At 46.7% G+C, this 24,885-nt stretch overlaps 1 protein-coding gene across 1 annotated transcript; it reads left to right on the top strand.

The window, feature by feature from the left end:
- The first annotated feature begins 419 nt into the window (after positions 1–419).
- LOC142473725 (histone H4) lies at positions 420–731 on the top strand. Its single transcript, XM_075580763.1, has one exon. The coding sequence runs from the start codon at positions 420–422 to the stop codon at positions 729–731; it is 312 nt and encodes a 103-aa protein (XP_075436878.1).
- Positions 732–24,885: the final 24,154 nt, after the last annotated feature.

Below are 24,885 nucleotides of genomic sequence, written 5' to 3'. Positions count from 1 at the left end.
TTGCGGTTTTGAACAGAGTGCTCAGTGGCAGCGGTCTAAGTGTAAGTCCTGCTCAGATTTATCTGGGAGCAAATGCTCCAGCCATTTTTGCACAAAGTCCTCGTGGTCAGTGATAGTTTCTGGGATCCCCCTTATGCGAACATTGTTCCTGCGGTCCCGGTTTTCTGAATCCTCCTGCTTGTCTGTTTTTTTTTTTTTTTTTTTTTTTTTTTTTTTTTTATAAACAGTAACGGCTATCACTGAGCCAATCAGACTAAAGACTTTTTCAGCCAATCAAAATCAAGGAACGTCTTCCAGTGCAATTCACTTTCTCCCCTCATGGGGTGTCTGTGGTTTTCACTCAGGTCCGCTCATACTGCATATAAGCAGCAGCTTTACCGCAATTCCCTCATTCGCTTCTTGTTTTGACACTTTGCAGAATGACTGGTCGCGGCAAAGGAGGAAAAGGGCTCGGGAAAGGAGGTGCCAAGAGGCACAGGAAGGTTCTTCGTGACAACATCCAAGGCATTACCAAGCCAGCTATCCGCCGCCTGGCTCGCAGAGGAGGAGTGAAGCGCATCTCCGGTCTCATCTATGAAGAGACCCGTGGGGTGCTCAAGGTTTTCCTGGAGAATGTGATCCGGGACGCGGTCACCTACACCGAGCACGCTAAGAGGAAGACAGTCACCGCTATGGACGTGGTGTATGCTCTCAAGCGCCAGGGCCGCACTCTCTATGGATTCGGAGGCTAAACGGTGACACTTCTTACCAGCTGATGATACGGAATTCACATTCATTTAACCCAAAGGCTCTTTTAAGGGCCACCCACATTCTCCTGTATAGAGCTCTGGTTACACCGCCATCTTATTCTTACCCGTTTTCATGTTGCTGTCTCTGACGGGACTGAATATTTCATATTGGTAACGGGTTAGAGAAATACAATTCACCACTTAACCCCCCCACAGTATGTGACAGCATTTTGTTACAGCGCTTTATGTACGATTCTTTTCTATGAGTTGACATGTACACTCGTGAGTTATATAAACTTTGCTATACTCCCTTCATGCTATTAACTGCTCATTCATAAAGCAAACTACAAATATTGGTTTCACTTTTTGATATAACTTCTCTGAATTAGAAGTGCCTGCACTTGACATAGATTTAAATACGTGATTTTAATTGCTCGATCCATATACACATTTTTTTACATTACACATTGGTACAATCTGCAAAAGAAAATGTATCTGATAAATGCCTTATCTGTATTGATTTTAACCGCTATGAAAACAATTACATTTTTATAGACTTGCATAAAACAATGACAATGTTTGAGCATTCATTCATTATTATTTTGCTGTCTTTTCTGCTCTTAAAACAGAATCCCCAATGCAAATGTTTCATAAAATAGTCACTCCTTTTATATTCCATTAATTAGCCCATATATTGGGCATCATGTATCAGCTTTTGATGAGAAAAAAATGCAATCGGATTTTCTTTAGCACTTTCTGTGGCTTTTATGATTCTTTGACACAACTGTAAATCTAATACATATTGAACACGTTTTTTGGTTTTATGATCATAAATACAACCCCGCATTTCATGTGTAAAACACTCGGTTTGGGGATCTCGGAACAATTATACAGAGAAGGTAAAAAGGCGCCAAAGCTTTACTATCTGTCATTCAAACAAAGACCACACGGTGGCAGTATTGTTTTGGAAATGATCTGGATTCTGGAGACCTGGATTTTTCACAATGATCTGAATCAAAGTTTCACCTCCAGATATTTGTGTTAAATACGTTTTGCGGATTCCCTTTAATATAATTAGTGAATTAAGTTGAAAATCAACAGGACTCTAGCATCACTTCTTAAATCGCACAAATATGTGACTGATGTGGGGGCTGAAACTGCCAAAGATGCCACATTTCCCACACAATCTATACAGGGAAAACACAGCAGCACCAAAATAAAGGCAGCAAAACACACACACGTGTGTAACTCACATTAACATGAAACACTTGGGGTCTTCCTTACTTTTGTGAACAATGTTACTAAATCAATCTGTTCTATTAATTCAATGATCCTTTGTTTTTTTTATTTCAGTCACACTTTATCTCAAAGATTATCCCGGAGACCAGAACGTAACCCCGGGATCAAGGCACCAGAACGGACAAAGCGTTTCAATAAAGAGAATTTATTCTGGCCGTATCCAGCCCAGCACAAACTCACAAACCACTTACACTCCCCAAAACAGGGAATACAGGGGGATTCTAGGTGCCAGGCGCCACTTCCAAGGCTCCCCAGGGTTTGCTCCCACTCCTGTGGGGTTTGAGACTGCAGCGCTTTCAAACCTGTTTGCTTTCTGAGACTCTGTCCCGCAGCACGGAACCGTTTTCACATCTCCCGCTGGATGAAGCTGCCAGCGCCGTGTGAAGGTGTCTCTGGCGCAGCCTTGGGGCGCACCGCTTAGTTCCCTGCACGCTGGGATCACACTGACCCTGAGCGCTGCTGGGTTCCCCTTACATACAGTCCCCGCTGCTATAGGAAATCGCTGTAGATGGAGCCGCGACCATCATGTGTGGATACTGCATGGGAGACAGGACGTGAGGTCACATCTGCATTGGCCAATCACGGCTGGGCGCGGGGTGGGTGAGAGTTAAAGGGCTTTTGGGGAAATATGAACGTCCCTGTGGGAGCGGCGCCTGTCAGTGGGAAGCGGCGCCTGTCAGTGGGAGCGGCGCCTGTCAGTGGGAGCGGCGCCTGTCAGTGGGAGCGGCGCCTGTCAGCGGGAGCAGCGCCTGTCAGTGGGATCCTGGCAGCGGCTTCCCGGCCATCAGGAATATCTCCCATGAGCATCGGCGATATCTCGGGATACAGCGCAATGCTGCACTTTTAGGGTGTTTGCCCGTCAGCCCGATCTCTTCCCCAGCCACTCTCAATTTGTTCCTGCCCCTCTCCTCCCCCTCCACTCCAAGCAATAGCAGTTCTCCGGACATGTGGGCTGCTCAGTGGGATTCTCACCCAATGTACAGAGACCTTGGCTATGCTTTATATATGCACACACAGTGTATACTTTGGTACAGTTTACAACACGAGAGTAAAGAATTACAGTTACAGGGTATGGAAGGGGTTGCATGGCACATTAAACTGGGGCAGCTCCAGGGTCTGGTGACCAAATGAGCCCAAGGAAAGGACAGGTAGGTGGGAGGGACGGGGTCCAGAATAATACAGGTTAAGCCTGGTCCCAGGGGTGTGTACTGAGGCCTGGGGAACTGTGATTGGTTCCACACACATCAGGCACTCTGATGGGTCACCACCCTATCTCCATGATTTGCTATGGAGACAGGAATCTAGAAACGGGGTGGCAGATATCAATTCCACAGATCTTTTCTGGACTGGCATGGAGATGGACTAAATGGTATTCTCTGATGTCATGCCAGAGACACCCAAGACAAGGCTGTGTGCTTTTCTGAAGCAGAAGATTTAAACTTGCCTGCTTGCAACTTGTTTTCAGCACTGCCGGAATTCCTGATCCTCTACAGAGTGGAAGCTGCTCCGGGTAAGCCATTTCTGTGGCACTGGGCACCTAGGACTGCTAGGATTCCCCCTGTATTCCCTGGTTGGTGCGAGTATAGCTCTGTTAGGAGATTCTGTGCTGTGTCTGATGGCTACTGCTGAAATAAACACCTCTTTATTTGATCGCTGTGTCCTGTCTGGCACGTGATCCAGTGAAAGAGTCCTGGTCTGCTGTGGCAACTATTGTTAGTAAGCAATATGTAACGAGAACTATGCTCCCCTCCTTACTATCCGGCGTCACCTGTTTCATATATTGTTCTCATTCTTGCTCGCCCAATGCTCAGAACACATTGTTCCCTCCCTCAGTGCCTTGTTTTGATTGTCCACTTCTCAAGTGTTTCAAGACTTACCTAATTCTTGTTGTAATAGTTTGTGGGTTGCTCCCTTCCCCCGTGGTCCCACTCTCTATTATTTCCCGCCTCTACTTCCATGGCATTCCCAGTGCTTGGTTTCAAGTACTAAGCAATGTAGTGTCCCTCAATTATTCCTAATCTATTGTAGTGAGGAGATTGGCCCCTTCCCCTTTGTTTCCTAATTAGATTGTTCCCTTTCAAAGTGTTAATAATCCATTGTTCCCCAGTGATTTCCTAATTCATTGTTCCCATCCACAATGCTTCCAAATTCTGATTGTCCCCTTCCCAGTGCTCTCAAAATTTACAACTCCTCTCGCAAATACTAACGCATGACTGTCCTTATTAAAATGATTCTCCCATTAACTGTACCTGTAAAACCCTACATAGATTGCTCCATTATTAACTGACACCTCCATTAATTATCCCCACTAAAATTACCACTAACCCTTGATGAACTACCACTGTTCAACCCAACCTCACAAACCATAATCAGTCCATCACCAATTATCCTCTCCTCCGCCTCATCCTATCACAGCCTCACATAATAAAGGGGAAGCTCGGCTCGCTGCCCCAAAACTGTTTGTAATTTCTGCCTCTGTGAGACTCGTTTGGCCTGTTTATAATGTATTGAGTGGTAACTTCTTCCAGAAAAGAGCTAATCACTGTGTGATCCCGGGGGATGTGTAAAGGTTCTGGTCTCCTGTGACAGGCTTTTTATCTGGTGGATAGTAATGGACATCACTTGGCCCAGTTCTGAATCTCTTGCGGGACTTTCATTTCTGAGTAGTTCGTGATTTCAAGACCGCAGGACCGATAGTTCCACACATAATGAGCATAGTCCAGTGCACCTCTCACCGGAGTTCTATTGTGCCCAGTTCAGGGCTCTGGACAAAAGAGGCGGGGCACCTACATGGAGTTCAACTCCTGGCTAGACCTTCACAGCCCTCGGTGGGTAGCCAGATGCAGAGTCACCTCGCTCCTAGACAGGATGGACATCGTCATCCGTGAACAGTTTTTTACCCAAATGTGTACTGGAGGTGCGGGAGTGGTCATAGAGCATAAGCCGAGAATGCACCAGACGACCGCCATGATGGCAGATGAATTTGTGACCATGCGGCCACAGTGGGTCCTGACCCCCGATCCAGTGCCAGCGACAACACCACCTAACGTAGCTGACCCTCCCAAGGCCACTAAGCTGGGATGGAACAAGTGGAGTGCCGGAGGTGCTGCAGCCAAAGCCTGCAGAGTTTGCCCATGAGCGCCGGTGCCCATCTGCGGGTGGACTGCCCCAACCCACCCTGCTCCAGTAACCCCAATATGGGGCAATGCTCACAAGCAGCGAGACCAATCCCCTGCGTGAGATTGGCCACAAAAGCATAGCAAGTGGAGGCCATGCAGAATGTGTAGTAGCAGACCTAGCAGCAGCAGTCAACGATGCAGAAGTGGATCTGGAGGGACATGGAATCGCAGCCATCGGGCTGGAATCCAATGATGTCCGCCAACAATATTTGTGCCCGGTTACCAGAGGCCATCTCCGGGTGGCCGGCCTGATGGACACCGGTGTTACGTTAATCTGGTGCAACCTGATATGGTCAGCCCAGAGAAACTTCTCCAAGGCACGGGGATGCCGGTGAGAATGCTGGACAGAGCCCCCATGTTATTGCAAGTTGCCCGGGTGTTACTTGATCAGGGCACTAGTAGAGGAGTCTGGGATGTCACAGTGTAACCCGGCTTGGACACCAACATCCTGCTGGGCAATGACTTGGGGCACTTTATTTGCTCCTACTCTGAGGAGAATGTACCAGTGGCTGCGGTCACCCCGAGCAAAAGTCAGGCAGTTGCCCAGGTGGAAGTGCCTTTGGCATTGCCGCACACCACCCCAATTATCTCTCCCCAGCTTTTGGAGCCAAAGAGAGCTGAAGTCCCGGTGGACACCAAGCAGGTAAGCAGGCACAAGCCAGACATTTGTCCCAAACCCTGTCCCAACATTTCCCCTGACTGTTTGACAGAGCCAACCTACCAGAACTGAGCTAGGAGTTCATGGACAATGTGTGATTGGACCCCAAACTGGAGGGCATGATACTTCGGGCGACCGAGTCTGACTCCAAGGGTGTGTCCCATCGGTTCCTTTGGCACCATAGTGTCTCATAACAGAATCCAAGAGTGCTCTGGTCAGATCAGGGACATGAAGGCGACAGATAGTTGTTACTCATGAATATAGGGCACAGTTGATGCAGATATCCCATGTGATCCTGCTGGTAGGGGCATCAGATAGTCACTCATACTAGAGCCCGGCTACTACAGACTTTCTACTCACCGGCGTCATGACAGGAGGTATTGGTGTTCTGCCATAACTGTAATCCCTGCCACCTAGTGGGCAAGTCGAGTGACCACACAAAGGCTCCCCTGAGACCGCTACTGGTGATCGGTGAGTCCTTCCAGCGTGTAGCTGTAAATATAGTGGATCCGCACATGATCCCAGTTGCTCTGTCCTTGATTGAAGCACGTAAATTGGCAGAGTCTTTGATTGAGATATTCACTAGGGTAGGTTTCCCAAGTGAGATCCTGGCTGATCCGGGGGCACAGTGCATGTCCGAACTGCTCCAATGTCTCTTGGCAATGTGCGAGGTCAAATCTCTCTGTAAAACCCCCTACCATCCCCAAACGAATGGATTATGTGAGCGGTTCAATGGGACCTTAATGTCAATGTTGCAAACATTTGTGGAAGCTGAAAGGGTGAGACTGACAAGGTCACTTACATCACCTGCTATTCGCGTATCTAGAGGTGCCAAAGGAATTTACCATCGGTTCCCCCTTCAAGCTCCTCTATGGGTGCCATGTCCGAGGACCACTCAATCTGTTTCATAAGGGCTGGGAGGGGGAGATACTGATGCTTTGGTGCTACATTACGTGGTGGGGCTCAGGGACCAGATAGAGGAACACATGGGGTTGGCACAGGCTAAACTTGAGGCAGCTCAGATCAGGCAATAGCGCTGGTATGATAGGAGTTTCCGTAGTAGAGAATTAATCCCAGGGCAGCAGGTGCTTGTTCTGAAGCCCACTTGGCAGAACAAGCTACTTGCCGCCTGGGCGGGCCCGTACACGGTTCACCGGCGGGTGCATGAGTGTAATTATGTGGTAAACCAGGATCCAGAGGCAGGTAGGCACAGAACATACCATATCAATATGCTAAAGGAGTATCACAAGAGCGGGCCGGAGGTGTTTGCTATTTGTAGCCCGCTGCTGGGGGATCCGGCAAGCCAGGCTCTGCCCGATCTCCTGGGAGAAACCCGGCAGGGAGGCTTAGTGGAGCAGGTGGAGATGGGTCCCCAACTCGCGGTTCCCAAGCTGGTGCGAGAGATGCTAGAGCAGTACCAGGTCATGTTTACAGATAATCAGGGCATTACCCATCTAACCGATCACCCGGTCAACACCGGGGATCATTGGCCACTCCTCAAGAAGCGTAATGGATCTCTGCGGAGGTAAAGTGGAGCATTAAGGGGGAGGTTGAGGAGATGATGGCATTAGGGGTAATTTCTCGTGCTCAGTGTCCTTGGGCTTCACCGGTATTTGTGGTGCCAAGGAGGGTGGGACCACTTGGTTCTGTCTAAAATAAAGTCAGCTTAATACTCAGACCGTGGCAAATGCCTATCCTTTGTCCCACATGGATGAGCTCTTAGATGAGCTCATCGGGGCCAGGTATCTGGCCACCATGAATCTGTACAGATTCCATTGACCCAGCAGGCGTAGGAAAGGTCGGCTTTCAACATCCTTGGCTTGTAAGAATTTTTGGTCATGTCATTTGTGATGAAGAAAACGCCGGCCACGTTCTAGCGCCTTGTCAACCGGTTGCTGGAAGGGATTAAGGGCTATGTTATTGCTTATCTGGACGAGTTAGCCATTTGTATTAATGACTGGGACACTCATCTGGTTAATGTAGCAGCAGTCCTAGATAGGATCAGGGAGGCTGGCCTGACACTAAAGCCATCCAAGTGCCAAGTCGGCATGGCGGGGGTATTGTACCGCAGCTACCGGGTAGGCCGGGGACATCTCAAGCCTGAGCCCACGAAAGTTGTGTCAATAGTGGACTGGCCGGTCCCCCACACTATAAAGCAGGTAATCACTTTTATAAGTACCACCTGCTACTATAGAATGTTTTTGCCCCAGTATAGTGCCCTGGCTCAAGCCATGACTGATTTAACAAAGAAGATGCTGTTGGTGCTAGTTACCTGGTCTCCTGAGTGTGGGCAGCGTTACAGGCTTTCAAAGATGCTCTAGCCAGTGCTCTGATCCTGGTGGTCTTCGATAACATCAAGCGATTCTTGGTGCAAAGGACGCGTAGGGTGGATTATTCTCTGGCAGAGACATTTTGGCTTCCTTCCCTGTTAGCCCTTCCACCTCCCTCCGTGGCCTTGGCTGTCTGAGCCCTTAGCACTTGCGTGCGTCCCTCCCCTGTTCCGGCTCACAGCGGTGACGTAATTGACTATCGCGAGAACTCTGGTCTGCGTGACTGTCCCAGTGAGTCCTTCGGCGGCACTGAGTTTGGGCGGCTTCCTACCCAAGAGCTGACCCGCGTTTGAGGACAGTTGTGGCAGCTGGCGGCGTGGAGCCACAGGAGTTGTGCTTCCCAGCGATGCAGAGTCTCTAGGCAGTCGAGCTGTATCATCCTCCCTCCAGGCCCCGGAGTGTTACGTGTGATTGAGCTACAGGCGTATACATATCAGCATTGCTGTAAGTAGGGTCTCAATTTTAGCCCCACTGGATGCCATCACTTCATAAGTGGTTTCTGCCCAACTAGCACATGTTTGTTGTTTTATATTTACTTTTTAATCATTGTATTAAACTGCTGTCTTATTTTGCATACTATATCAGTGATTTGTTGTTTGTATTTAGTTGCACTATGATCTTTTTTTCTTTCTTTTTTTCTCGTTCATGTTGTCGTCTTACATGTTCGTTTGTCTGAGATTACATTGAGGACACTTCCATGGAACTCATCCCAGCCTTTTGAATTGGACTATATTTGGTCAGATTTTTATTTCCTTTAGGCGCCGGTTTATCTGTTTTTACTGTGTTTTCTGGTTTGTGTCACCTATTTTTCCTGGCTGCCTTCACCTCATTATTTAGGGGTGTATTTATATTTATTTGTTGTCTAATTGTCACTAATTTTTGAAGTGAAACTTCCTTAGTGGCACCTCATTCGTGATGGGGCAAAAAAGAATTGTGGAGACAGAAATGAAACGGATGTGACGTCATGTGTTCTGGCTCAGCCCGACCCCAACACTGACATCACACCCGCTCCACAAGTCTGATGCTGCGGCGGCGGCGATAGCCGCCGGCGCCGCTCCTAATCACCCCCCCCCCCGAGCCCCACACCCCCCACACACCGTGACATAGGCGGCGGCGATAGCCGCCGGTCCTAACGGCCGCTGCCATGCCGCGCAGCCTCTCTCCTCCCTACCTCCGCTTTCCTGCGTCCCGCTGACTGAGCGCCGCCGGGGTCGGAGGAGGAGAGGAGCCCAGGGATCATGGAGGGTAACCGCCGCCGCAGCTCCTAACGAGCTCTGCTCCCCCCACCCGCTGACATGCGGTGGCGGCAGCCCTCAAAATTTAATTGGCAGCCGGTGATTCGCTGTCACGTAAGGTGTGTTAAGAGGTATTTAATTCCCCTCATCCGGCACGGGCTCTGTGGTTCTGCCCGCCGTGGAGTACGCTGCTCCGTGGTGGTATAGCTGAGGCCGAGGCTCCACCCCCTGCCCTGTCACTCCTGCTTTGGTAACGGGAGGAGGGGGGTAACGGGACCACGTGTCGCCGGGGGGGGGCTGGGAGTCCGCAGCTCCGTGTCCGCAGCTCCGCCTGGGGTAGTGAGAGGCGGGAGGAGGGGGGTAACGGGACCACGTGTCGCGGGGGGGGCTGGGAGTCCGCAGCTCCGCCTGGGGTAGTGGGAGGGGGGAGGAGGAGGGGTGGGGGGCACAACACAGAGAGACATTCACACAACACAGAGAGAGAGAGACACACACTGACTGACACACACACACACACACACACACACACACACACACACACAGACTGACACTGACTGACACACACACACTGACTGACACACTCACACACTGACTCACACTCACACACTGACTCACACTCACACAATCACACACTCACACACTGACTCACACACGCGCACACACACACTGACTGACACAAGCGCACACACACTGACTGACACACGCTGACTGAAACACGCACACACACACTGACTGACACACGCGCACACACACACTGACTGACACACGTGCACACACCGACTGACTGACACATGCGCACACACACACTGACTGACACACGCGCACACACACTGACTGACACACGTGCACACACACACACTGACTGACACGCACACACACACTGACTGACACACGTGCACACACACACACTGACTGACACGCACACACACACTGAGTGACACACACGCAAATACATACTCACTGACTGACACATACACTGACTGACACATGTGTGCCGAGCACGCGCGTTATAAGTCAATTTCTGCGACAAAAGTCAAAGAAGTTTCACTTACTATGCGCGTGCACAGCACACACAGCTTTTTTTTAATTTTCATTGCATTAGCGCTGTTCCCACTGCCCTTCCCCTTAGGCTTTCAAAGATGCTCTAGCCAGTGCTCTGATCCTGGTTGTCCTCGATAACATCAAGCGATTCTTGGTGCAAACCAATGCTTCAACTTATGGCATCAGTGCTGTGCTAAGCCAGGTAGGTGAGGATTGCAGCAAGGATATGTTCACCTACCTAAGCTGCAAGCTGTTGCCTTGGGAGGTCACCTATGCCACAATCGAGAAAGAGAGTCTCAACAATATGTGGGTTCTCAAGAAATTATAGGTCATGTTTACGGGAAGCCTTTCACTGTGATCACTGATCGCAACCCCCTTAGCTTGTTGCAGCGGGTGTAAGGTGAAAATGGGAAGTTGGTGTGACCTCCAGGAGTTTAATTTTACCATTCAACACAAAAAAGTGCAATGAGCACAGCAACGCCAATAGTCATTCCCAGCATGATTATCCCAGCCCCGATAAACGGACTTCCAGGGTCTTCAGCCTTGGAGAGACACCTGATGGGGTAGCTTTCCCAGAGACTTCATCTTAAAGGGGGATATTTGATGGTATGGGGTAGCCAACCTCACATAATAAAGATGAAGCCCGGCTGGATACCCCAAAACTGTGTGTAATAGCCACCTCGGTGAGGCTCGTTTGGCCTGTGTATAATGTATTTTGTGTAACCTCTTCCAGAAAAGAGCTAATCACTGTGTAATCTCTAGAAGGGGGAAAACGGTAGGAATTGGGAACAGGGATTGTATCGGTAAAAAAAAAGCACTTTTGTGCCTTGTAGTAGTACAGTATGTTCCCCATACATTTAGTAAGGCAGCCAGCACTGCCTTTTGTTTTGCTAGCATTTCGGAGAAAAGCTGCTTTGTGACGGAGGCTGGGGTCGGTGTGAGTATGAGGACAATGGTGAGCAGGGAAGGGATGGTAATCAGGTCCGGAGAACTGGTTCTCATTGGTGCAAATACTTTTTTCACCTAAAAGGCTGAGGTGCCTACCCAGCGGGATGTACGGGGCTGGCTAGTTCAACCGTTGCCGGGTCTGAGTCCCATAGGCACAATTTCCATTGGCTATTTCAAATTTCCCACTCGCTAGACCCTCCCTACTCGAGGGGCGGTCAAGAGTGACTAAGCCGGCCCCCTCCTCTGATTTGTACAGCCGGACAAGACAACGTCCTCCGATTGGCTGGTTGCCCCTACTCCATGAAAAGTATAGGAGCCCGAGAGCTATGTAAGGGGAGAAGCCGATGAGAGTACCAGACAAGTTTTGAAGCTGATCGGACAGGCGACTGGCGGGATTTTAAATAGTCAGTTGAGCCGCAGTAGGTGGCAATGGGTTGACTGGGGGAATCCAGAGAATATCAGTGCATTTCCCATTGGTCAAATCATATGTCCCACCCATTTGGGCAAGCTCAGCCGGCTTAACTTGCCCCCTCCTCTGACGTCAGCCAAAGAATGAGCCCCTATTCCTAATAGGTAGTGGGAATAAATTCCCACACTCTGATTGGTTGTTCCTCCATGCTGAACATAGAACAGTGGAGGGTATGTAAGGAGGTAGCCGACTGAGATAGCCATACCTTCAACTGGCTTGTGTCGATGAAGCTAGGTCAGGCTTTTCTAAGTTGCGCTGTTTGAAATTGCTGAGCAACTGGCTTTGTTTTGAAGCTAGGACAGTCTGCCCTGCAGGGACTAAGTCAGACGTGAAGTCAAAGTTCTGAGAATTGAACATAGCGGTCGCGGCTAGGATCTTTAGCCGAAAAGAGGACCAGGAAGCCCAGGTGTATATCTTGGTCAGGGCAAGCCTTCCGAAGCAGGCACCTATTTGAACCTAGATTTCACTACCCAGACCCCCTGTTAGTGTGTATGTTGTCTGTATTTTGTGTATTCATTGTGTGCATGCGGGTTTACCCGAATAAACTTCATTTTGTTTTATTACCTTGTTTTGCCTAGTGATTGATCCCGGTATAAATATGTGACAAATCCTGGTCTCCCGTGACAAGATGTAAGAAAATAACGTTCCAAAGGGATCTTTAGGGCTACCAGTCGAGCAGAGTGAATCGTTGGACATATCAATGCTTTGAAGCACAATGTGGTTCATTGCCCTTCCCGAGAATATTCCACACTAGAAGTTATTATCATCAATCCTCAGACTCTAATTACTCTGATGTTTTAGAACGAGGATACTCACAACATCCCTCACCGATCATGACCAGTCTCACGGGAGACCAGCTGTATTATCACACTACCACTGGGATCACTATCACCAGACAGGGCACAATAGTTGAATAAACAAAAGTTTATTCTGGCAAGCCAGCAAACACACAAATCACACAATCACAGTATGACACTCACCAAGTGGGGCAATAATCTAGCCTCAGGCAGGTGCAGGAGCCTGCTTCGGAAGGCTTGGCATTAACGGCTTCTTCCCCGGCTTCTCTGTGCTCTTCTGCAAGCAACACTTTTAAAATAGCCCACCAGCCGTGACATCACTGTCTCCTATCCACTCTGCAAACTTGTATGCTACTGTGATCGGCTGTGCTCCTTACATAGGCCTAAGTCTCCTATCTTTTTTGCTGGAGCAGAGACCGCTGGCCAATCAGAGCACAGATTGTGACGGTGCAGCCAATCATAGGATGCAAAAATAACTGATTTGTGCCCACAAATCGGGTTATTTTTTTTTAACTTGATTTGGATTTGATGAAGTTATTTCGGAACTTGCTTTGGAAAGCATTATTTGTGCCTACCGGAGTACGCTCTTCTTCGGACATGGTAGGTACACAGGTTAACACACTTACCAACAGTATGACTACAAGCATTGATAATTATGTTATTAGTCAATGAACGTCTACCAGGGGTGCTCGGCAACGGCTTCCCCAGCTGACAGGATATCTCCCCCTGGGCTGGCACCGCTCTGGCTGGGGAGGCAGCAAATGTGCATGGCCCGATCTCCGCCCCTGGATGCTGTTGCCTTTGTACTCTGCCCCCCTCCTCCCCCTCCAGACCCTGCAGTTACCATTTTCTTTTGAAATGCTGGCTGAACAAAGGGTTTCTCAGCCCTGCATGTCCAGAGATGTTAAATGCATTTATTTATTCCCTGGGCATGCAAGCTGGAAAAATACAATTACCCAGTCTCCACGACCATGAACCCTGGTTAGGCTGGTTCCACAGGGAGTTTGTAGACAATAGAGGATGGGGATGGGCAGGGCTCCAATCTCACAGGCGTCGGTCCGAAGAGCAAAGTCATTGTCTGCCCAGACAGAGGCCAGAGGGAACACAGAAGAATTCTGCTGCCAGTGCTCAAGGGCCAAAGCGTAGAATGTCTTATTCTTAGAACATAGTGGCACACATCTGCAGCATATAACTATCACTCTAAACAAGCGTATTAAGCGGACACAGTGGAGCAGACTGGGGGGAGGGTTAAGGAGAGGTGACGCTAAGAGGCGCCGACCATCCAGAGAACAGCCAGGCTGACGCTAAGTCACCCACCGTCTCCTCTGCCAATGATAATACCTGCTGTCACGCTGCTTGATCCGGTGTAGCCAAAGAGATAAAGTTGAAGCACCGTTGAGTGAATGCCTGCAGTGATGTGTGTCCTGGAATCCACGTGCAACCAGCAAAGGTACCGGAACAGCCAAACAAAGAAGCGGTGCACTGAGGTAAGTAGATAACCACACGCAGCTCTAACAAAAAAACGACTAATTTATTGAAAAAAAGGGAACAAACATCATGAAGCTAGGAACCTCTTACGCGGTTCATCCCGTAAGGGACTTTGTCAAAGAGTGAGTGGTGAACTATCTCATACACCTCTATATACCACCAGCTTGACTGTGATAGGTCAATAATAAATTGATTTAGAACGGCAACTCCTATATGCAGCTGCAGGTTAATTAATGAGACTGCCGTTCCATCTATACAAGCATAGTGGTGTGTAGAAGGGGAGAGAAGGATAACAACATACAAGTGTATACATAGTACATATATAACAACAAATAAACAACTTATTGCAAAACTACTGTAAAATAGTATAAACAATAGTAGCAAAAGATCATTTAAAACCAACATTCAACCAACATAGATGAAAACAAGGAATGGATTAGAATATAAAGAAATGATATAATAAAGAAAGATAAAAGACAGGTAAAAAATATATATTATATTACAATAAGCAATATTGAAAAGTATATTATAATCATTCAACATAATAAAACAATTATAATAATCAAAAATAATAACCTGTCTTATATCAATATAAATGAAAGAAATAAAAATAAGAAATTGTCAAAAATGAAAACAATAATAAAGAAGATAAATATAAAAATAAATATATTAATAATAGAAATATAGCATATCATCAATATACTGATAATAAAGTATACATAATATCCCATATGGTGAGCAACAACATATATATTAATGACATTATAACAACACCAGAGAAGCAAAAAGCAGAAGCAAGCAAAAACTTAAACATATTTCTTTAGTTAGACTAGGAAATGTTTAAGCTCCCAATCGGTATTAATAATGTAGGGATGCAATGTATTCATGATATAGATCCAGTGCCCAGACAGAGGCACCTATCTCACCAAGAGATAGTGAGCTGGCACTGAGAACAGGAGGGAGGTAGGCGCTGTTCTCATTGTCTGGTTCATAATTCCCACCTTCCTTGCCTCAGCCTCCCTTTCACACCCTCAGACCGGATTGGCCAACACAGATGAGCCCTCTCAGACCGGATTGGCCAACACAGATGAGCCCTCATTCTGTGCTTGGCTCCCCTTTCAGCATCAATGCTGGGATTGGTCGTTGCCCTGTTCTCCATGATTTTCCATTGAGAACTGCAACCTAGAAAAGCAGCGACCAATTTGAGTTCCACAAACCTCTCCTGGGATGGCGTGAAGATAGACTAAGCGGGGGGCTCTGAGGATGTGCCAGAGACACCTGAAGTCGAGGCTGCTTGTACGCCAAGCTTTAGATTTGAAGTTACCTTTCCACAACTTTCATCCAGCGGTGCTTGGAAACTCCCGGAGTCCCGGTCTCTTGCCAGAACACATTAGAAATAAAGCATTCCATTTACATGGGATGCAAGGTGCAACCAGGCATGCAAAAAAAACCCTGTATCTCAGGGGCCTTGGAGCCAGATGAACCCAAGTGACAGGGCGTAACCTTTATTAACCGGTCCCTGGGCCTAATTCCATCACAAGCATAGCTAAGGTCTCTGTACATGCAGGGCTGAGAAACCCTTTGTGCAGCTCGCATGTCGAGAGAACTGGCAAATTCTGCGACTGGAGGTGAAGAGCGGTGCAGGAATACAAGGGGGAGTGACCGTGGGAGAAGATCAGACCAGGGGGCAATCAACCCAAAAAGCAGAACATTTTGTCATCCATCCAAATATCCGGACGCCGAGCCCAGCATGGGACATCCTGTCAGCCATGGAAGCCATTGTTGGGCCCCGTTGGTGGATGCTGCTCCCATTGGCTGATTCATATTTCTTTCCGCTGCCCTTTAATTTGCAATCACCCACTTCAAGCCCTGATTGGCCAGTTCAGACAAGACCATGTGTCCTGAATGGCTCCTGTGCATCATTAATGCTGTGATTGGCCGCAGCCCTGTTTGCCATGATTTGCTAGGGAAGCGTGAAATCTATGAAATGGGAACCCAATCAGTTTCAGATCTTATTCTGATCCTAACGGGGTGATAGATTAAGATGTGCCCCCTGAGACTGTGCCAGAGACACTCAAAAATTAGATTGTAAGCTCCTCGGAGCAGGGTCTCCTCTTCCTAAATGTTACATTTGTCTGAAGCACTTATTCCCTTCACCTGTTATTTATATATTATGTGTTATTTATATGATTACCACGTGTATTACTAATGGGAATTGCTATGTACATTAATGGTGCTATACAAATAAAGACATAGGGGGTCATGCACTAAGCTCCGTTAAGTCATTTTTAGAGCGCAAAGTGCTCTTAGAACGTGATGTTACGCTAAACACGATGCACTAAGCCACGCAAACAGGCTCTTTGCGCTCTAAAACTGATTTTTCTCAGGAAATATTTCAAAGTCCAACTTTGCTCGTTCGTTACCCTGTTTGCGTTAAATTCTGCCCTTAAGCGGGATGCACTAAGCTACGTAACCTTAGCGTACGCGAAAGTTGCGTTCAACAGAACACGTCAGCTCAAGGTAGACGCAAAAAAAGCTGGACTTTGAAAAATTTCTTGCTCTACATTTTTGCATGCGCAACACCCATACAACAGGCCGGCGGGTGTACCCGGCTGACCCCACGGGGGTCCCCGAGAGAGGTCGGGTGTCACGCAGGTGTCCCCGGCTGACCCCGCGGGAGTCCCGGGGTACCCGCGGGCCTGCGGTACCAATGTTGTGCCTACAAATATACTAAACATTATTTCTAACTAAATACACCCCCCTAACAAATACAGTACAATAATGTGCAAAATAACTATTATTCAGATATGGATAATAGATTATTTGCCCATTATTAAATACTGCATTAGCATACATAAATAAAGTAAATAAATACAGTTATACTTACCACAACAACAGGTCTCTCTGTCCTCCGTTGAAAGAAAGCATACAGAATATACATAATAATGACATTCTAATGGCCCCTAACCCCTTAATCACCTAGCGTTTACTAACCGCTATAGTCATTAAGGGGTTAACCCAGCCTGCCCCGATACAAACCCGGGAGGCCTAAGCACCCACCCTGAACTGACTATACCCACCCTGTACCCATTGAGTAGTATAGTGGTACATCATACCCATATAATAATAATATGGGCATGATAAGCCTCTATAGCACTCAACGGGCACCCTAATTACAATACATTAATGCACCAGATACACAATAATAAAACCTAACTCCTAAAAAACATACTTCACTAAATAAAAACAGAAGCCAGCTAATCCAATGAATACAAGCAATAACAACATCAACAATGAATTAATTAAACCATTAACCAATCAAAACAATTAATTCCTAAACCAACTCAAAATGAATAGTAACACTAACCAATCAAGCCAATTAATTACTACAACATTAATGAATGTAAACATTAAAAGACAAAGAAATACATTCAAACAATATCTGAAATAACCATTAAATGCATTAGCTAACATAATACAACATTAACTACAAACGAACATGTTAACTACAAACGCCAGTCTGATTGGCTGGCATCATTCCCTTTAAGTGACGTCATGTAAAAAAAAAAAAAAAATTTTAGTCGGAACATGGTTTTAACAGCCAATCAGGTGACTGTTAACCATTTTGAAGCTAAATGTGACATTACAAGCCGTATTTAAGACCGTGACGCCTCATTTGAGCCGAAGAAGACGACGAGACAACAACGGTTGGGATTCACCATGGGGTTTTTTGGACTGACAGATGAAGATAGAAGTTAAAGAAGATCAAGAAATGGTGACAGATGAAGATAGAAGAAGGTGATTAAAGAAAGAAAAAAGAAGATTTGGGTACCTGATCCGGATCTTCATGGCGATGGCATCGGATGCTGTTTGAGGCCTTCAAGGTACGTGAGCTTCCTGTTACCCCGGGAGTCGGAGGGGCACCGCTTCTAATGGTAAGTACTATATTGAATGTTTGTAAATGTCTATTATTATAGGTTTCTTCATTGGATGTGTTTTTTTTTATTTTTGGGGGAGGCACATTGACTGATAATATATTAATCTGTACCACTTTACGGTTCAGATAAATACATTACTATGACAATATTTGGGGGGCATTTGTGGCTTGGTATTGCTGTTGGTTGTTTTAATTTCAATTTCTTATGTGGATGTGATTGTTTATTTTTTTCCTGCTTAATGCTAATAAAATGTTTGCGATTGGTGTTCGTTTGTAGTTAATGTTGTGTTATATTAGCTAATGCATTGTATGGTTATTTCAGATATTGTTTGAATTTATTTCTTTGTCTTTTAATGTTTACATTCATTAATGTTGTATTAATTCATTGGTTTGATTGGTTAGTATTACTATTCATTTTGATTTGGTTTAGGAATTAATTGGTTTCATTGGTTAATGGTTTCTTTAATTCAATGTTCGTGCTGTTTATTGCTTGTATTCATTGGCTTAGCTGGCTACTGTTTTTATTTACTTTATTTAGGTATGCTAATGCAGTGTTTAATAATGGGCAAATAATCTATTATCCATATCTGGAAAATAGTTATTTTGCACATTACTGTACTGAATGCGTTTGGGTGGAGAGTCGTGTATTGACGTTTGTTAAATCTTTTTTTTAATATACATGTGTTTCATAGTGTAGATGTGCAGGTGGTCTCCGGAGCTGACCCGCGTTGGTTTTATGTCCGGTGACCCCCTGCTTCCCGAGATACAGGCACCTTTATGGGGTGCCGGTATCCCCTGCAGTTTCAAGCTTCCGCGTCACGTGACCGGGACATTTAAATGCTGCAGGGGATACCGGCACCCCATAACGGGGCCTGTATCTCATGAAGTAGGGGGTCCTCGGACCTGAAACCAATGCGGTTCAGCTCCGGAGACCCCCTGCTCATGTACACTATTATTAAAATGATTTTAATTAGTGTACAATCGCCTGTAATAGCCTTGCATGGAGATGGCAAATCACCATGCAAATGTTACATGCAGCTTTTTTTTCTATAAGCTAGCGTATGGGAAGTTTAAGAATGCTAGCAGGGGGGAAAAAAGCAACACGTACGCTGTGGGTGTTTTGAGCACATACGTTAAAAAATGGGCCCAAGGCCTTAGTGATTCACGTCCCCGGCCTCACTTTTTTTTTTTTTTTCCAACTTTGAGTTTATTGAAAGAGTTTTCAATACATAGAGTATCACAGAGTATCACAGAGTATCACAGTACACATCAAATGAGTCTCTCAAACATAACACTCCTGTGCGATACCAAAGTGCTCCCGCGAGTACCTATTCAGTCTGGATCGTAACATAACTCCGGTTTTGCATTGTGTGATACAATTAAGGTGCTGCGCTATGGGAGAAATAAAATAAAAGTGAGGCTAGGGGGGGGGGGAGGGGGGGAGGGGGTGGTGGCCCCGCGAGTGCGGTCCTCTCCGGCTTTTAGGCTAAAAATTGGTACTCAGATCATGATTTACATCATCCCTCAGCTCTCGTTGGCGTATCTCTTTGGTCTTTTATGTCTTATTGCTTCCCTGTGTGTGCCTGGGATGCCTGCTGAAATGTTCCCGTCCTTCAAATGGAAACGCATTTTGAACTATTATTGCCAGATTGTGGTGACCTCAATCCCCGGGATATCGGTCTGTTCCAACCAAGGCGACCAAACTTTTAGATATTTATCACCAGTGTCATTAACCAAACTCGTTCATTTCTCCATCTGGCATATGTACCACATTCGATTTCTAATCCTGGGGATATTTGAGGTTTCGGGTTGTTTCCACATAGCTGCGATCTCGCACCGCGTTGACGTTGCGAAATGTGCAACCAATTTATTACCAGTTTTAGAGAGTCCTGGCCATGGTCTATTCAGGAGGAACAGCCACGGGTCCGGGGGAATTGTGAGATCAAAAATCTTCTGGATCCAATTTCTAATTTCTTCCAAGATGGGTAAGATACGGGGGCAAGACCACAGCATGTGTAACAGGTCGGCCGATGCTCCACACTGTTTTGGACACAGCGGGGAGTATCCTGGCACAAACCTTGATAATTTCAGTGGGGTGAGGTACCATCTCATCATTACTTTATATGCGTTTTCCTTCAAAGTGCAGATAGAGCTTTTGGCTGCCGCCTCAAATATGGCCGACCAGTCCTCCTCTTCCAGGACTTCATCCAAATCAGTCTCCCACTTAATTCTATATGCCAGTTTTTGCTCTTGTCATGTGTTCCCAGAACCCACTATTTCTCCATAAATCTGCAATATGAGTCCCCGTGTGTCTGTTTCAGTCAGACAGAGCTTTTCGAATGTAGTTAATGGTGGGTATGGCGTGTTCTTGTTAAAGTACGCCCTGAGCTGGAGGTACCGGAAAAATTCGGAATGTGGGATGTTTTTCTCAGATCTAATTTGTTCAAATGATTTAATTTTATTTGGTATCCCCTCCAGATCTCTCATTCGATTATATCTATTTGGTTTCCAAATTTCTGAGGTGTGTTCTGGTAATCCTGGTGCAAAGTCGGGGTTACCCCATAACGGGAATATCAGCGAGTGTTTGGATGTTAGGGCATATTTAAATTTAGCGGCCCCCCCAAATCGCCAATGAGTTGATCATCGAGGAAAGCGGCCGGTCAGTCCATTTAACGGCTGTTTTAGGTAACCATAATATATTGTCTAACTCCAATGGGGAGCAGACTGATGTCTCCAGATCTACCCATCTTTTCAATGCTGAGTTGATCTGCCATTGTGTGAGTTGACACAATTGCGCCACTTTGTAATAAGATACCAGGCAAGGTACCGCTAGTCCCCCTGTCCGAATTGTCTTTCTCATAATTGTCTTGTTAACTCTCGATTTTTTCCCTCCCCTTACAAAATTGGAGATTTCAGACTGAAGTGAGAGTATTTCCTTCAGTCTCAGTGGCACTGGTAGTGTCTGAAAAAGGTATAGGATACGGGGGAGGAGATTCATCTTTACACTATGTATCCTACCAATCCAGGAGATCTTATATGGCATCCACTTTCTCAGATCATCTTTTAGGGTTCGAATCAGTTTGGGATAATTTGCTTCATAGATGCCCTTATATTCTTTAGTGATATGAACTCCTAGATACTTAATATGTTTTGGTTGCCAATTGAAATTGAAGTTCAGACTCAGTAGTTTCTCTGTTGCTTTTGAGAGGCTGATATTCAAGGCCTCTGATTTGGTTTGGTTAATTTTAAATCCAGATATCCTATTAAATTTATCCAACAGGTCAAATAGGTTCGGCAGAGAGGTAAGGGGTCTGGAGACCATCAATAAGATGTCATAAGCATACAGGGCAACCTTGTGGGATTTCAAGTCTATATTAATCCCTGAGATATCCGGGTGGTTGCAGATCTGCGCTGCTAGTGGTTCCATACACAGGGCAAATAAAAGGGGAGATAATGGGCACCCCTGTCGTGTACCGCTTTTAATTTGAAATGTATTTGATGGGAATCCCTGGTGTATGACCCTAGCAGCGGGGCCAGAGTACAACGCCATTATAGCGCCACTCACCTTGTCCCCAAAGCCAAACGCCCCAAGCGTCTTTCGTAAATAAGGCCAGTCAATCCTGTCAAAAGCTTTTTCTGCATCCAGACTCAACATCATAGCTGGTATTATCTTATTATTGGCTATCTCTAGCAGATCAATGATTCGTCGGGTGTTGTCCGCAGCTTGTCTACCTTTAATAAAGCCGACTTGATCTGGATGTATGTCTGGGCAGGATGTGACTCAATCTATTGGCTATTAGTTTGGCGTATATTTTAACATCAGTATTAATGAGGGAGATTGGGCGATAACTTTTGCAATCTTGCGGATCTTTCCTTCTTTATAAATCACTGAGATAGACGCTTGGAGCATCTGCTCCGGGATCGGGGCTCCCGCCAATACGGCATTAAACATTCGGAGCAGCCATGGGGCTAGGTTCTTAATGAACTTCTGATAATACAGCCCTGTGTAGCCATCAGGGCCTGGGGCCTTAGAAGGCTTGAGGTCTGTTATGACCTGGGTAAGTTCGTCCATTGTGAACTCCGCTTCCATCACCCCCCTGTCCACCTCATCTAGCCCCGTCAGTTTGGCGCTCGTCAGAAAGTCTTCTGCGGCCCTTGTGGTTTTGATATTATGTGCCACTTTCTCTCCATTATATAAGTTTTCGTAGAAAGATTTGAATTCTTCCACTATGTTTTTCGGATTTGATGTAGAGGCTCCAGTTTTTAAGCGAATCGCCTGTATGTTATAATTTGAGTGTTTGGTTTGTAATTTGCCCGCTAGCATAGTATCTGGCCTGTTTGCCTTTTCATAGTATTTCCTCTTTGACCAACTCAGTGACATGTCTGCCTGCGAGGTCAGCAGAAGGTTTAGTTCAATTTTGGTGTTCTTTATTTCCATTAATATCTGCGGGTCAGGTCGTTTTTTTTGCCTTCTTGTGAGGGCATGTAGTTTATTTTGAACCGTGACAGTCCCTTCTTCCGTGGGGTGTCCAATATAGAGTCCTCCCCCCTCCCTCCTCTCCTGCTCCTCCCCCAGAGCCTTCCCCGGGACGGGACATGATATTGAAGGTTGATGGGCCCCCCGTGCGTCTTCCCTCTGCCCTCCGTCTGCAGCCTGCCTGGCTGCCGCCCGTAGGATCCCTCGGGGGTGACGGGAATCAGGTCTCCGATCCAGTCCCGCCCACCTCCCCCCCCACCACCATTCCCCGGATGCTTCCCTCCCCCCCGCTACCCTCCTCCATCGCATCCATACTTGACGCCGCTCCGCTGTGGGGTGTGCAGTCCTCCAGTTGCCGCCATGGAGGAGAGTAAATGGTGTCGCGTGCGTCCAGCCGGAAGTTCCGCTGTCCCAGCAGCCGTCGGGGCAGGCGGAAGTCACATGGGCCAGGGCAATATGGTGACGCGGAGCCTTCTTCTCATCTGCGATGCCTTCTCTACCTTCTTCGCGCTCTTTTCTTGGCTTCCCGCCAGATGCTGCCGAGGCTGGTCGCTTACCTCCACTGTAGCCTGCAATGTGCGAAGACGACCACCAGGGGGAGACGAAGAGAGAAAAAAAAAGACACAGGCAAGGGAACGCTGGATCGGGCTCTGGATTAAGGTGAGGAGGTTGGGAGGGACCTGGGCTAAGCGTCCTCTGTAGTAGCCCCAATTTCTTTAAAAATGCGTCGCCATCTTCCACCTTCCGCAGTGTGTTTGCGACCCCATTTTTCACCACGAGCAGGGCAAATGGGAACAACCACCTGTAGCGGGTCCCCTTTTCTTGCAGCACTTTTGTTATAGGGCCTAGGCTCCTGCGTCTGGCTAGGGTAGCTGGCGACAGGTCTTGAAAGACCTGAAGCCTGAAGCCCTGAAACTCCAGGGATCTCGCCTCTCTCGCCATCTGGCAGACAGCATCTTTTATGCGGAAATAGTGGAACCGCACTATTATGTCCCGAGGGGGGTCTCCCGCTTGCGGCCTTGAACGGAGCGCTCGGTGGCAGCGGTCCAAGTGTAAATCCTGCTCCGATTTATCTGGGAGCAAATGCTCCAGCCATTTTTGAACAAAGTCCTCGTGATCTGTAATAGTTTCTGGGATTCCCCTGATGCGGACATTGTTCCTGCGTTCTCGGTTTTCAGAGTCCTCTTGCTTGTCTGCTATCTCTCGGACCTTTTCGGCCAATTGGGATACCGTTTTATTAGTTTGTACTATGGCCCTAATGTTGTTATCCATTTTTTTCTCAAGGGTCCCGGTCCTTTCACCCACCGCGTCCAAATCTCTCCGCAGGTTCCAGAGTTCTTTGCGGAAAAAGGTCTTAATTTCCCCGCAGAATTCACGGAGATCCTTTCTCCTGACCAGTTCCTGGTCATCTGCTAGTGGGGTTAGTGTCTCGCTGTCGGACTCTGACTGCATAGTCGGTGTGGGTGATACAGAGCCTCCTGCTGCTGATGGTGTGGCTTTGGTGAAATATGTCTTGACCGAGGGGTCTTTTTGCTTTGATTTAGCCTTGGCTGGCATCCCCAGGTATTCCGCCAAATTTATCAGCCTTCTGGAGGTTTTTATGGTGATTTTTATTGTCACTTTGCTATATGATTCTTGCCAGTGTGAAGGGAGCTAATTCCCTAAGCTGCCATTCACCCTGGCTTCCGGGGGCGAGTCCCCTGGCCTCACTTTTTAACGGATATGCATTTTTTAACATCAGAACGCAAACCCATTGAGCTTAGTGCATAGCCCCCATACAATACAATGAGGCTGGAGATTTTCAGGCTTTTCATTCTCTCCCTTCATTTACATTTCACAAAACAATCTAACAGCTGTTTAGATTACAGATATTCAAAGACATACTAACATATGTTTTAGAAATATAAACTATATTTTAAACATGATGGAAGTTATACGATATATAGCAAGCTGTGCAAAAAAAATTCTGAATAATAAGGCAGAACTATGCTTATAGGAGATCATGTTAATATGGATATTAAGTTAAAGGTGACACTGTATGCTTATATGTGTGTTTATTTCCCAGAATCCATAGCTGCAGTGGAAACATGGTATAACACAAGATAATGGTGATATGCCAGGTTACAGACAATATACGATATACAATGTTGCCTCTACAGAGGAGAGTAGAAAGGTATGCAGATTGATACATTGAATCAAACACTGAATGTTTTCAATTTAGAGAGATACCTTCCCCCTGAGATTATTATTGTAGATTGGTTGCAACATATATCACTGTTACACTAGTTTGTAAGAGTAG

Source organism: Ascaphus truei, assembly GCF_040206685.1.
Source record: "Ascaphus truei isolate aAscTru1 chromosome 12 unlocalized genomic scaffold, aAscTru1.hap1 SUPER_12_unloc_5, whole genome shotgun sequence".
Lineage (NCBI taxonomy): Eukaryota > Metazoa > Chordata > Amphibia > Anura > Ascaphidae > Ascaphus > Ascaphus truei.
Note: the sequence above shows the minus strand (reverse complement) of the source record. Positions and strands in the feature narration are given on the sequence as shown.

Bases quoted from the DNA above. Each gene is read 5' to 3' on its own strand.
- LOC142473725 (XM_075580763.1), top strand. From the start codon at position 420: ATGACTGGTCGCGGCAAAGGAGGAAAAGGGCTCGGGAAAGGAGGTGCC.